The 13,081-nt window shown below is 44.9% G+C and overlaps 1 protein-coding gene across 4 annotated transcripts in view; it reads right to left on the reverse strand.

Moving 5' to 3' along the window:
* ATP8A2 (ATPase, aminophospholipid transporter, class I, type 8A, member 2) overlaps positions 1 to 13,081 on the reverse strand; it is a 494,154-nt gene that overhangs the window by 371,823 nt on the left and 109,250 nt on the right. For 3 of the 4 annotated variants that reach the window (XM_024999820.2, NM_001435329.1, NM_001163802.4), the window contains exons 11-13: positions 5,958 to 6,123; positions 2,327 to 2,454; positions 1,407 to 1,484 (exon numbers count right to left, since the gene is read on the reverse strand). In XM_024999820.2, the coding sequence (XP_024855588.1) occupies positions 1,407 to 1,484; positions 2,327 to 2,454; positions 5,958 to 6,123 (372 nt within the window). The remainder of the gene's footprint in view (positions 1 to 1,406; positions 1,485 to 2,326; positions 2,455 to 5,957; positions 6,124 to 13,081) is intronic. The other variant, XM_024999819.2, reaches the window with a different exon arrangement.

Genomic DNA, 13,081 nt, shown 5'->3' on the forward strand with positions numbered 1-13,081 from the left:
ATGATATCAAAATATTTTAAAATGACAATTTTATAATAAGGAATTAAGATTTTTCTATTATTCTGCCTATTGGATTTTGACTTGTCTTTTCAGTTCCAACTCAGAACTACTTCCCCATGCAAACTTTTCCTATTCCCGATTAGGATGAACTGTCTCATCGTGGGAGCTGGAGGATATTGAATCCTTCAATCATTTGGGTCCAGTTCAACAGCATCTGAGAACAAAGTTATGCTAACCATTATGCTAAAATAACAAAGGCAGACAAAGATGACCAAAGAGCTCGTCTCCACACCTTTGAACAGGCTTAGAAATCCCAGGATGGAAACAGACACATATAACTGTCATTCTTTTTTACTGTATTTATGTTTGGAGAGATTGTTGCAGAAACACTGAAGAGAGGTAAATTAACTCTGTTGGAAGACTGGAGCAGGGTTCAAACAGAGGCCGGTTTAGTCTGATATATACTGCATTCACTTCATGGGGTTGTTGGGAGAATCATATAAGATAAGTAAATAAAATGAAATTATAATCTGTAATTATAGTGCATTCAACAGACCTAGACTTTGCAGTGATTTCAACTCACAATGAGGACATAATGCAAAGTGTAACTCAGTAGAAAGGCAAGAGGGGTTTGGGGGTGATAGTGGAAAAGAAACTGGGTCCCTGAAATATTACAGAGACGAAAGCAGGAACATGTGAGAGATGTTATGGATTTGTGTCCTTCAAATTAGCCCCCACATAAAGTCTCTTGGACAGCAAGGAAATCAAACCAGTCAACCCTAAAGGAAATCAACACTGAATATTCACTGCAAGGACTGATGATGAAACTGAAGCTCCAATACTTTGGCCACCTAATCCAATGAACCAACTCCTTGGGAAAGACCTTGATGCTGAGAAAGATTAAGGGCAAAAGGAGAAGGGGGCAACAGAGGATGAAATGGTTAGATAGTATCACTGACTCGATGGACATGAGTTTGAACAAACTCTGGAAGATAGTGAAGGACAGGGAAGCCTGGCGTGCTGCAGTCCATGGAGTCGCAAAGAATCAGACACAGCTTAGCAACTGAACAACAACCCAATATCCAAGCATCTTAACCATTGTCTTCCCTTTATTTGCTCTTGATTAACAATCTTGCATACAAAGTGAACTTGCACTATAGTTTTTGTACTGAATGTGTTGCAGGTGATAAGATCTTCTAGGCGATAAGATCTATCCCTGCCTCAAAAAGCAAGTCAAGATCAATTAACATTTGTATTGAATAATACCTCCAAATACTACAGAGTTCTTCAGACATCAAAACCACCTTTATGGAGACTTATTTTTGCACAATCTCTTCACAGTTCTCCCAACACTTGTCTGCCCCCATGCTCACATCACTGTCCCAAAGTCCCCAAGAGGCTCTCACCTGGCCAAGCTCTTCATTAAGGTTTGACGTCCTGGCCATGGCAGGGGTGTCATTTCCTAGATAATACATATCTGTGTCCTGAGAGAGGGAAAGGAGTGGGGGGACTTCAGCAAATCTCCACCGTTCATCACTCATTTAGATTAAGAAGGTAACAGGTAACTGTTAAAACAGGTAACTCAAATAAATGCTAATTTTTAAGTTAGTGGTGAAAATACAGGGTCTATTTATGTAGAAAAACACTAAGATACAGGGGAAAACATGATATTTATTTATATCTAGAAGATTTGGCTTCCAGATGATCATTTTCCTAACCTAGACTAACTCATACTTCTGAGCTTAGCTAATACCTCATTCAAAGGGTTGTTGTGAAGCTCAAATAAAAATGCCCATGAAAAAAAAAAGCACATGAAAGTGTCTGGTCATCAAATACTAGCTGCTGAGGTCCGGTGCTTCACAACCATGGCAGGGTCCTTGAAAATTCCACCTGGACTCTTGCAACAGAACCCAAGCTCACTGTCACTGTGAATTTTGATCTAAAGGACACTTAAGCAGACACACCTAAGAGAGCTTTCCTTCTGCACTAAGGAGACCATAAAGCATGAGCAGCTGCAGCCACTTCATGCCCATGCACTGGAAGACAGGGACCTGCTTGCCTTCTTCTCCATTATCCCACTGATGCTCCTGAGAGCACCTGCCTGTTTCATGACCCAGGAAACTGGGACACCAGGTGACTAGTCACCACCACCACTGGCTCAGGGACAACCCTGCCCAGTCTCTAGGCAGTGAAATCCCAGATCGAATTATAAATCAATGACGCTCCTCTTTTTCTGGAGGCCCAGTTTCAACACTAAGGCTCCGACAGGATATTAGGAAATGACACGTCCCCAGCAGCTCTGCTTCCTGCCCCGTGTGATACTCACCCAGTTTATGAAGAGGGCTTGTGTGTACTTCACAACCTCGAGAGTCACCAGCAGACTGATGGGAATCAGATTGTTGTAGAGGATGATGAATGTCAACAGGTTGTATCCGAAATTGTCTGAGGTCGCATCTGCAGAAGAAAACCACAATATGTGCATAGCTTAGTCTCCGTTCAGTATCCCTGAACTTTATTACGCTGGCAGTTTTCTGAAAGATGTTCACAGAAGGAGTTGACTGGCTTAAGTGTACATTTAGAGATTCAAGTTGAAATAGTCACTGAACACCTGCTCTGTGCCATGAACTGTGGATACACAAGGCTGTGATGACACAATTCCTTCCAATAAAGAGCTGGCTTCCAATAGGAGGCTTTGAGGGAAGGGGGTGAGCAGAAGTCAGCATCTGCCAAGGTGATTATGCAGCAGGAGATATCGATTAAAGAGGAGTTCACAGGCATGCAGACACCATGGCAGCAGGGGTTTAATGGGAAGGTACAGTCACAGTCACTCAAAACCATCCAGAAGAACGGAGGCTTAAGACAAGTTCTGGAGGATGGCATGAAGGCAGCTAACTGAACAGGATGCAGAAAAGAGGATAGGAATACCTACAACCTCACTAAGGTAAGAGTGTATTTACACCCTAAAGAATTGGTCAAACTGGGGCAAGTGTGAACAGGCAAGACAGGTGCAGACAGGGAGGCAGACAGGAAGCTTTGAGCCTATTTATAGAAGACAAGAGAAAGAATGTCTTAATGGAACATGGTCCCTAAAGGAAGAATCTGAACTAGAATCAGCTAAGGCGGGAGGAGGGACCAGGAGAGGAGGCGGAGGTACAGGGTCTCTGAGTGTCAAAGAGGAAAGTTCTCTGAAGTCAAAGCTCTGACATGGATGGCACAAATGTGAAGTCTGATGGCTTTTACGGGAGTTACTCAGACTTCACCCTAAGGATAACAAGGCACAAAGCACTGAATGGAAAAAAATAGGCAAATTCTTCACTGTAAATCATGCAGCTGGTACTGGAGTTTGATGTCAGCTGAGCAGTTTAAATGACAGTTTCCACACAGCTTAGCTATCAGTATAGTGTCACTGCTGTTTATGTGCCTAAACCATGACATGCTGCAGCTAACACATACACAAATCCATCCGCCTTCACGCTTGAAGCTAAACATACAAATGGTTGAAATCCATGTTTTAAGAACCAAAATCAAGGAATTTTGACCCAACCTACAACGGAAGTCCCAGTGACTTTTCCCATCTATAAAGTGGCAACGAGAGTCTTTCTGGGCAGTTCAAAATGTGTGAGCTTTCTATATGAGATAACTAGGAAAGGGGAAAAAATAAATGTTTTCATCAATTTAACTAAAATATAAAGAAAGGTGGGAATAATAATTATCCCAAGAAATACTTCAAAGTTTAAAATTCAAATGTATTACTCAAAGTATCATTATTTATTTTGTCATTAAATTTTATTTATTTTTCTGGAATTGCTGTGGAAGGAGATTAGCAGATCTTCTCTCAAAACAAGAAGCCATAAAACTGGACAAAACGATCAAAACAAGCATTCAAAGTGCTGAGAAACCGATCATAGAGCACACGAAAAATTCAAAAGCATGAATTCAAGAATAACTGCTCAATCTCAATGAGTGGGAGACTTTGGCATTTAAGCCAAAGTCTGTTTTTTCCTTCTCTCCCCCGGATCCACGTTGCTTAAGTTCTGCTCCGGGCGGTAGGTGGGGAGGGCCCTAAGGACTGGCAACTCTCATCCCCACTCCCAGCCCACGTTGGGTAAATTCTATCCCAGGGCGGGACAGACTGTCAGAACAGGAACAGCCTGAGGGATCCGACAGTATCTGAAGCAGAGCATAAAACTGCCCTGCCTAGGGCACTGTGAAAAAACGACAGACCTCCCAGATCAGGGAAGACAAATCTCTCCCAATACTAGTAGGGGCAAACTGCAGAGTAGACAGAAATTAAACAGGCAGATCCGCGGAAAGATGGCCAAGGAAAACTAGCTAAGATTATACCCAGCCCTGGTGGTCCAGAGGGCAGGTCCATGTCAAGTCCTGGTGAGCCTCTAGTCCCTGACTGAATGCGGGGTCGATTTTAAACTTCCCATCAGTGAGGCCAATTCCGAAGCCGCACACAGATCAAACAACTGGCCCCTCACTGGCTCAAGGGAAGGTCAGGACAACCTCTGACCACCCACTGGCTGACTTCTAAGCTAGGCTGACCCCCTAGAAGTCCAAGATAAAAACCTGGGATGATTTGTTGCTATCCAGTTGGCCTCACAAGAAATAACAAAGGAAATTCTCCAGGACAACAGGAAGTGACACCAGACAGCAATCAATGTACATAAAGAAACAAGGGCAATAAAGGTAATTATATAAGTACTTATAAAAGAATATAATTACATATGTTCTATACTTTCACTTCGATTTTTTTTTAAGTGGTAAAAGATTATAAAATTGCACGATGGACATATCTAGCTGTAACACGGGAGCAGTGGTTCAGTTGCTCAGTCATGTCCAACTTTTTGTGACCCCATGGACTGCAGCCTACCCATCTCCTCTGTCCATGGGATTCTTCAGTCAAGAACACTGGAGTAGCTTGCCATTTCCTTCTCCAGGGCATCTTTCCAACCCAGGGATTGAACCCATGTCTCTTGCACTGCAAGCAGTCTCCTGCAGAGCAGGCGAATTTTTTTTTACCGACTGAGCCACTAGGGAAGCCCCGATGTAAAATACATGTCAGCGAAAAGAAGTCAGGAAACAAAGAAGGTATGTGAAGCAAAGACATAACAAGTTGGTAACTCAGATACACAAGAAGAAACGAAAAGAACTGGGAATAAAAGTAAATAAGTAAGTAAAGTGAAACAACTCTATAAATACACTTGTTTTTTTCTGTTTGCTTCTTTAAGAGACATAAAAGTACGTAGGCAGTAAGTACAACATTGTACTATTGGCTTGATAACAAAGACGGATGTAATACACATGGTAATAACAACACAAAGTAGGGGAGAAAATGGACCTACAATGGAGTCAAGTTTCTATATTTTATTGGAATTGAGTTAGTATTAATCTGAAGTTGATGCTGATGAATTAAGACATATACCGTAATTCCTAAAGCAACCACTAAGATAATAACTCCAACACTAACAATCAAAAAGGAATCATCTGGGATTTTCCTGGTGGTCCAGTGGTTAAGAATCTGCCTGCCAGTGCAGGGGACGTGTGTTCAGTTCGGGGCAACTGCCTCGAGGCAACAAGCCTCGGGGCAACTGACCCCGTGTGCCGCAACTTCAGAGCCCACAGGCTCTGGAGCCTGTTTGCCCTCTCATGACAATCAGGAGCCCGCGTACCACAAATAGGGAGTAGCCCCCACTTGCCACAACTAGAGAAAGCGTGCACACAGCAGTGAAGACCCAGTGCAGCCAAAACATAAGTAATTTTAAGAAATAATCATCTGAACATACAACAATCCCCAGATGAGTCCACCTTCACTTTATCACAAGACTCCTGTTCTTCCAGTTCTTCAAAGATGGGCTTTGTGTACAACAGCCCAAGGGTGAAGAAGGAGAAAGGATGGCACGTACTCGGAAGCATGGACCACGTCAACCAGCAGCCCGCCCAGCACGTACCCATCTTCTTGATGTACCAGTTCTTCCCTCCTTGAGAGCCGTTCCAGTACAGGGCTCCCACCGAGCTCACCAGGGCCATGACCAGCAGGATGCCGAACAGTACCAGGATCTGCACGTTGGTTACCTTCTCCACATTCGACCTCTTGAGAGGGGCTTTGGTGGAATTCTGCACAAGAGCGTTTAAAATCAATAAGGGTCACAGAACACACTCAGGGTCCAAGAGGAGGGGGGAAAGGAGGCAAGTTAACCAAATTCAACAAATAAAAAGACTATATTTTCTTTGCCCAATAAGCAAAGAAATTTTAAAGTGTACTATGCACCTCAATCAACATCTAGTTTTACATAAAGAACAAAGAAGACACACTCTAAAAAGCATCTCAACTCTACCGGATTCAGTCTGTACTTCTTATGACTACATTTTCACAAAAAACTAGCTACTTGTGTGATCTTAGAACATGGCAGGTTCTACGTCATTTAGATGCAGTTTTAAAGAAATCAAGATGTTGCTAATTTAAGAGAAACAAAGATTCTACATAAGGAAAATCTAGAATCTTCAAAGGAATAACATAGCTAATAACACATGATGAGCTATTTTTTAAGCTCAGTAGCTCAAATTTTAATTGGGGCAGTGCGGGGGGGGGCGGGGGAAGACATACACAAACACACACGTCAATAATGCAAAATAGAACAGTAGGTGTCAAAAATAACTGGATAGAGGAGGAGTTCATTTGGAAAACTGTGAACAAGAAATAAAGAAGAGTCAAGAAAGCTTGAGGGGCCAGGAGAATTCTGAACAGAGTCATAAGGTCCTAACCACAGACAGAATACAGGCAGGAAGCAACGACAAAAGCAGAAAGACAGTGCAGCCGTCTGAAAATGTTCATGGCCTGCTTTCTCACTGCTGGTGGGGAAACCAGCCCAGCTACACAATAAGCAATTGAGTCCAGAAAACTTCATTAAGACCAGATTTGAGGACCACTGCACATCCCCTTTGGAACTGTATACCCTCTGCAGTGGAAGAGTCAACACAGCTGTTTGCACTGGACAGGTATTCACTGAAGAGTCATTTTTTTGAAAATCTCTGAAGGTAGCTGTGGTGAACAGAATAATGTTCCTCCCCAAGATGACCTGGACCATGAATATGTTACTTTATATGGCAAAGGGGCTTTTCTGGTATGACTTAGGGAGATTAACCTGAATTCTCCAAATAGGCCCAATTTAATTACTTAGGTCTTCAAAAGCAGAAAAGGAAGAGATCCTTTCCCAGCTGTGGTCAGAGGGAGCTATAACTAGAGACAAATGGCTAAAGAGATGCAGTGTTGATGCTCTGAAGATGGATGTTATTGTTGTTTAGTCAGTCATGTCTGACTCTTTACGACCCCATGGACTATAGCCCGCCGCCAGGCTCCTCTGTCCATGGGATTTCCCAGCAAGAATACTGGAGTGGGTTACCATTCCCTTCTCCAGGAAATCTTCCCAACCCAGGGATCAAACCTGAGTTTCCTGCATTGGCAGGCAGATTCTTTACCACTGAGCCATCAGGGAAGTCCCTAAGTGGATGTGCTTAGTCGCTCAGTCGTGTCCGACCCTTTGCAACCCCATGGTCTGTAACCCACCAGGCTCCTCTGTCCATGGGATTCTCCAGGCAAGAATAATGGAGTGGGTTGCCATCCAAGAAATTCAGGCAGCCTTTAGGAGGCTGGGAAAGGCAAGAAAGGAGTCTCCTCTGGAACCTCCTGGAATGTTCTAAAGGGGAAGGCTGCTGGCCAACACCACGATGTGGATGAGACCCTCAACAGACCTCCGCCCTAGAGAACGTCATGTAAGAGCTTCATGTGGTCGTAAGCCACGGCATTTGTGCGATTTGTTGTAGAAGCAACAGGAAACTGACACAGTAACACAGCAGATGGTGACAACCCTCCTGGAGAAAGACAGAGCAGAAGCCAGGGGAGGACAGTGGAGGTGGGGAGGCAGGAGCTCCCCTCCAGAGTCTCTTTCCATGAGTCCTGAGCCTTGTCCCTCTACAGGAGACACTGATTCGCAAGATTGGGTGATCTGAATGCTTGCAGGGCACTGACTGGCCATAAAAATGGTGCCAACTCAAGTCCACTCTCTCCCTCCCTCTTCCCAATCTATCGGACCCCAACAGAGCTAGGATGAAAATGTCCCTGAAAGTAAGACCACAAAGGCACAACGTGAGAACAAAATCAAGATTAAAAACGAGAAGCGACTCATTCTTACGTTCCATAGAGAATCTCAGACCACAGGAGGCTGCAACTTATCTGAATTCTATCCCCAAATCCAAGACTACTGTTACTGTGGCTTTCTGTGAGGTTGGGGAGTCTAGGAGTTGCGAAGCTGGTGATTTTGTAGTCTTATAAGAATCTAAACAGCATAGCACCATCTCCTTCACATATACTCTTTTCTCCATTTCACTTTCAGTTCAGTTCAGTCGCTTAGTTGTGTCTGATTCTTTGTGACCCCATGGACTGCAGCCTGCCAGGCTTCCCTATCCATCACCAACTCCTGAAGCTTGTTCAAACTCATGTCCATCGAGTCGGTGATGCCATCCAACCATCTCATCCTCTGTCGTCTCCTCCTCCTGCCTTCAATCTTTCCCAGCATCAGGGTCTTTTCCAATGAGTCAGCTCTTCGCATCAGGTGGCCAAAGTATTGGAGTTTCAGCTTCAACGTCAATCCTTTCAGTGAATATTTAGGATTGATTTCCTTTAGGATGGACTGGTCAGATCTCCTTGCTGTCCAAGCGACTCTCAAGAGTCTTCTCCAACACCACAGTTCAAAAGCATCAATTCTTCAGCACTCAGCTTTCTTTATAGTCCAACTGTCACATCCATACATGACTGCTGGAAAAACCATAGCTTTGACTGACAGACCTTCATTGGCAAAGTAATGTCTCTGCTTTTTAATATGTTGTCTAGGTTTGTCAAAACTTTTCTTCCAAGGAACAAGTGTCTTTTAACTTCATGGCTGCAGTTACCATCTGCAGTGATTTTGGAGCTTCATTTTAGTTTCACTTTATAGTTCCCTAAATTACTCATCCTTTGAAAATTTTTAAAAAATTTTCCTCTGGCATCTAAATGGAAATCCATCAGTAAAGGCCAACTCATCAAATATCATCTCAAAGTTGATAGGGTTGACACACCATCTTTGGCCTCATGGCAAGAGACAGAAGACCTGTTTCAAGACTGCCTACCCCAACCTTTTAAACATTATTTTTAATAAACATTCATTGGAGATACAAGTAGGAAAAAATTTACAATAAACATTATTTCTATGACTCTGTAAGTTTAATAACTTCTGATCTTTCCCAGTGTTTGAATCCTGGCCAGTTAACTGGGTTAAGAGAAGCTGTGTTTCATTAAACACAAGAGCAACAACCCAAAACTTCCAGCTTCAGCCCATGTACTTAGGGGAGACAAGGTCTACGTGCTCACTCCTCTTCCCTAAGCATTTCTCCTTGTAGTGATGAGCCTGTAATAATGCAAGTAGGAATCTGATATAAGTTCCTCTCCAAAATTCTCAGAAAATACTGCTACTTCTGAGTGATGGAATTCTAAACAGAAACAGGCCAAAACATCAGATTTTGCAAAATTTTAAATCAGGCCTGAACTTCATGTTTGATTCCCTTCTAAGAAAACAGTCAGCAGGGTACTAGTCAGAACAAGGAGCCAGACTGCCTAGGTTCGAATCCCAGCTCTCTCTTACTGGGAATTTAACTTTGGCAACTTACTTAGGTTCTGCGCCTGTGTCCTCATCTAGAAAATGGGAACAACAATTCGTATTCTTCATAGCACTGTTGTGAGAAATCAATGAGTTCATAAATGCAAGTTTCTTGGAACAATGCATGGGGCACTATTTGCTGTTATTAATGTGACGGTATCTCTTTCCCATTCAGTCAATCAACAGAAACAGCAGACATTGAAAATTTTTTACCTGTAAGTACTCTCCACATGAAATGAGGGAACTCTGAAGAACAAAAGATATTGAGGTGAGAGTTGAAAAAACAAAAATGGAGAAGAACCCTAAGGCAACAGTGTTTCCTCTCTGTGGTCAAGCAGCACAAGTACAGACAGAAACGTTATTTCACAAACAGGATGGCTTCCAGCTATGTGTGTTACATTATATTCCTTTTAAAAGCTCATTATCTTTACTTGTTGTTTTAGCCCTAAAGGCACAGCAACCCTAGCACAGCTGTTCCTGGGGCTTTCCATTATTCTGCACTTGAGCAGTCAACACGTAAGAAGCCTCACAAAGAGGCTTACCACATGCAGAGGCAAGGAAGGTGCCCAGCACACTCAGGGGACACAGACCTCACGAGTTCACTTAGTGTATGTACCTTGTTCACCGAAGGGAGGGCAGAATCACTCTTGAGTGTCACTTAATTATCTCTTACGCCTTAGTTAACGAAGCTGTATTACCAATACACGATCTAGAGAAACAGCATGCTTAGTCGCTCAGTCGTGTATGACTCTTTGTGATCCCACAGATTCTAGCCGGCCAGGCTCCTTTGTCCATGGGATTTTTTCAGGCAAGAACACTGGAGTGGGTTGCCATTTCCTTCTCCGGGGGATCTTCCCGACCCAGGGATAGAACACGCATCTCCTGAGTCTCCTATATTGCAGGTGGATTCTTTACCCACTGAGCCATTGGGGAAGCCCAAGATTTCCACAGAGAAACAGTACTGCACCCTGAAAAAAGAACCACTCAGGGTACAAGGAATCTTAGAGAGCGGTCACATTTGTAAAATGCACAACCTGAAAACTAGTTTCAGGGCCCTGCCCAAATCTGAGCGGGTGCCTCGTGTTCTGTCACTTCATCATAAAGACGGAGGTGAAGTGTGGCCACTGGGGCTTCCAGCTCTGGCCGCTGGCTGCTGATGCTGGGCTGGAGCAGGGTGAGGACCCTCCCCAGGTGGCAGGGCACTAAGCTATTCACGGAGTTCAGGTCTTCCACACAGCCGTTCAGAACCCACACACTTCACGTGTTCTGATCAGCGCTGGTAGACAGGTGAGGACCTGCAGGAAGGCTGGAGCAGGTGCATCCCAGGTAAGTGCGTCTTCATCCACTCAAGAGCTGCCTCCCAGCACTCACCAGCTCCTCTCTTTGTGAGCTGCCATGGACCCCTCCTGCCCAGTGCGCTCTGCAGCAACCCGCCTGCCTCCAAGACCAGGACTGCCCTAAGCCCCTAGGCCCTCCTCCCTGCCCCTGCCTCACCCACGCTTCCCGGGAGGTCCCCCCGGCAGGGGGGGTTCTCCGTGCAGACTCCCATGCTGCAGAAGACAATGTTACAAAGCGTATACCCAGGACCCGCTAATACTCTGACACTTTCTTCCTCCAGTGCTGCGTTTAAAACCCACATTTAACATTCCTGCATTGGCTACACTGCCTTCTGCCCCTTCCCCCAGGAAGTCCACCAACTGTCCCCTCCCCCCACTCCCTGAAGACTCAAGTCACCAGCTTCAGCGTCCCTCTCTACCTGGCCCTCATCCTATGGTCACCAAATGCTGTGGTCCCTGCATCGTCCATCACTCCTCAATGGCCTCCAACAGCTTTCCTTTAGCATCCTAGCCCCTGGAGATCAGGCCTGGGTCCCTCTACTCCACAAACCCTCTGTCCCAGGAGGTCAAAGCCAAGCGCCCTGCACAGAGGCCTGTCACTCATCAATCTTCCTCCACTTCAGTGAGTCTCAGCCCTTCTAATCCCCCTGACCTTCCTCTCCTGTCTGCACTGCAGTGACCAGCTGGTGTAGACACTGGGCTATATCCCCCCATTGGTCCTAATCAATAGCTAACTCTCTTCTTCTATATCATTTGACCTTCAAGAGCGGACCAACACAACAGCCTCTGTTCTTCAATTCAACGTCTAAAATGTGCTTCTTGGTGTCTGGTCAAATGACACCTCTGGAAAATCCCATGGACAGAGGAGCCTGGTAGGTTGGAGTCCATGGGGTCACGAAGAGTCTGACAGGACTGAGTGACGTCACTTTCACTTTTCACTTTCATGCATTGGAGAAGGAAATGGCAACCCACTCCAGTGTTCTTGCCTGGAGAATCCCAGGGACGGAGGAGCCTGGTGGGCTGCCGTCTATGGGATCGCACAGAGTTGGACATGACTGAAGAGACTTAGCAGCAACCTGGGCTGGCTGGCCTTCCATATGGACCTGTGTGTGTGTGTATGTGTGTGCGCGTGCGCCTGCTCAGTCATGTCCAACTCTATGTGACCCCATGGACTGTAGCCCTCCAGGCTCCTCTGCCCATGGAATTTTCCAGGCAAGAATACTAGAGCGGCTTGCCATCTCCTACTCCAAGGAATCTTCCCAACTCAGGGACTGAATCCTCATCTCTTGTGTCTTCTGCATTGACAGGTGGATTCTTTACCACTGAGCCACATGGGAAGTCCCCATGGACCCACGGCCCTCAGGAATGACCTGCATCACACAATCATCTCTCCACTCTGTAATCCCCATCACTCCTCGGTCTATCTAACTCTCTGGGGGGGGGTGAGACAGGGCCTTTCACTATTGTATCCACAAAGCCTGGTACAAGATATGGTGCATGGTGGCCACTAAACACTTTTAAGTCAAGAAATATCACCAAATATGTGTCTCGGAGGCTATACAAAAGGACAGACAAGTTGAAAAGCCAATCCTAATGATAATAATAATCTTAAAAAATGAACAGGGAGAAAGAACAAAATCATTTTAGTACTTTTTCTCTTTGGTATAAGATACAAAGAACAAACATGATTTCAAAACTAACTGATTTTCAACTGCCTGCTGCTGCTGCTAAGTCGCTTCAGTCGTGTTCGACTCTGTGCGACCCCACAGACGGCTTCCTACCAGGCTCCCCCATTCCTGGGATTCTCCAGACAAGAACACTGGAGTGGGCTACCCTTTCCTTCTCCAATGCATGAAAGTGAAAAGTGAAAGCGAAGTTGCTCAGTCGTGTCCGACTCCTAGCGACCTCATGGACTGCAGCCTACCAGGCTCCTCTGTCCATGGGATTTGCCAGGCAAGAGTACTGGAGTAGGGTGCCATTGCCTTCTCTGTTCAACTGCCTACAATTCAGTTAAATAAGACAATTTCCTAAAAAATCTTAATCAAT

Source organism: Bos taurus, chromosome 12 (genome assembly GCF_002263795.3).
Source record: "Bos taurus isolate L1 Dominette 01449 registration number 42190680 breed Hereford chromosome 12, ARS-UCD2.0, whole genome shotgun sequence".
NCBI lineage: Eukaryota > Metazoa > Chordata > Mammalia > Artiodactyla > Bovidae > Bos > Bos taurus.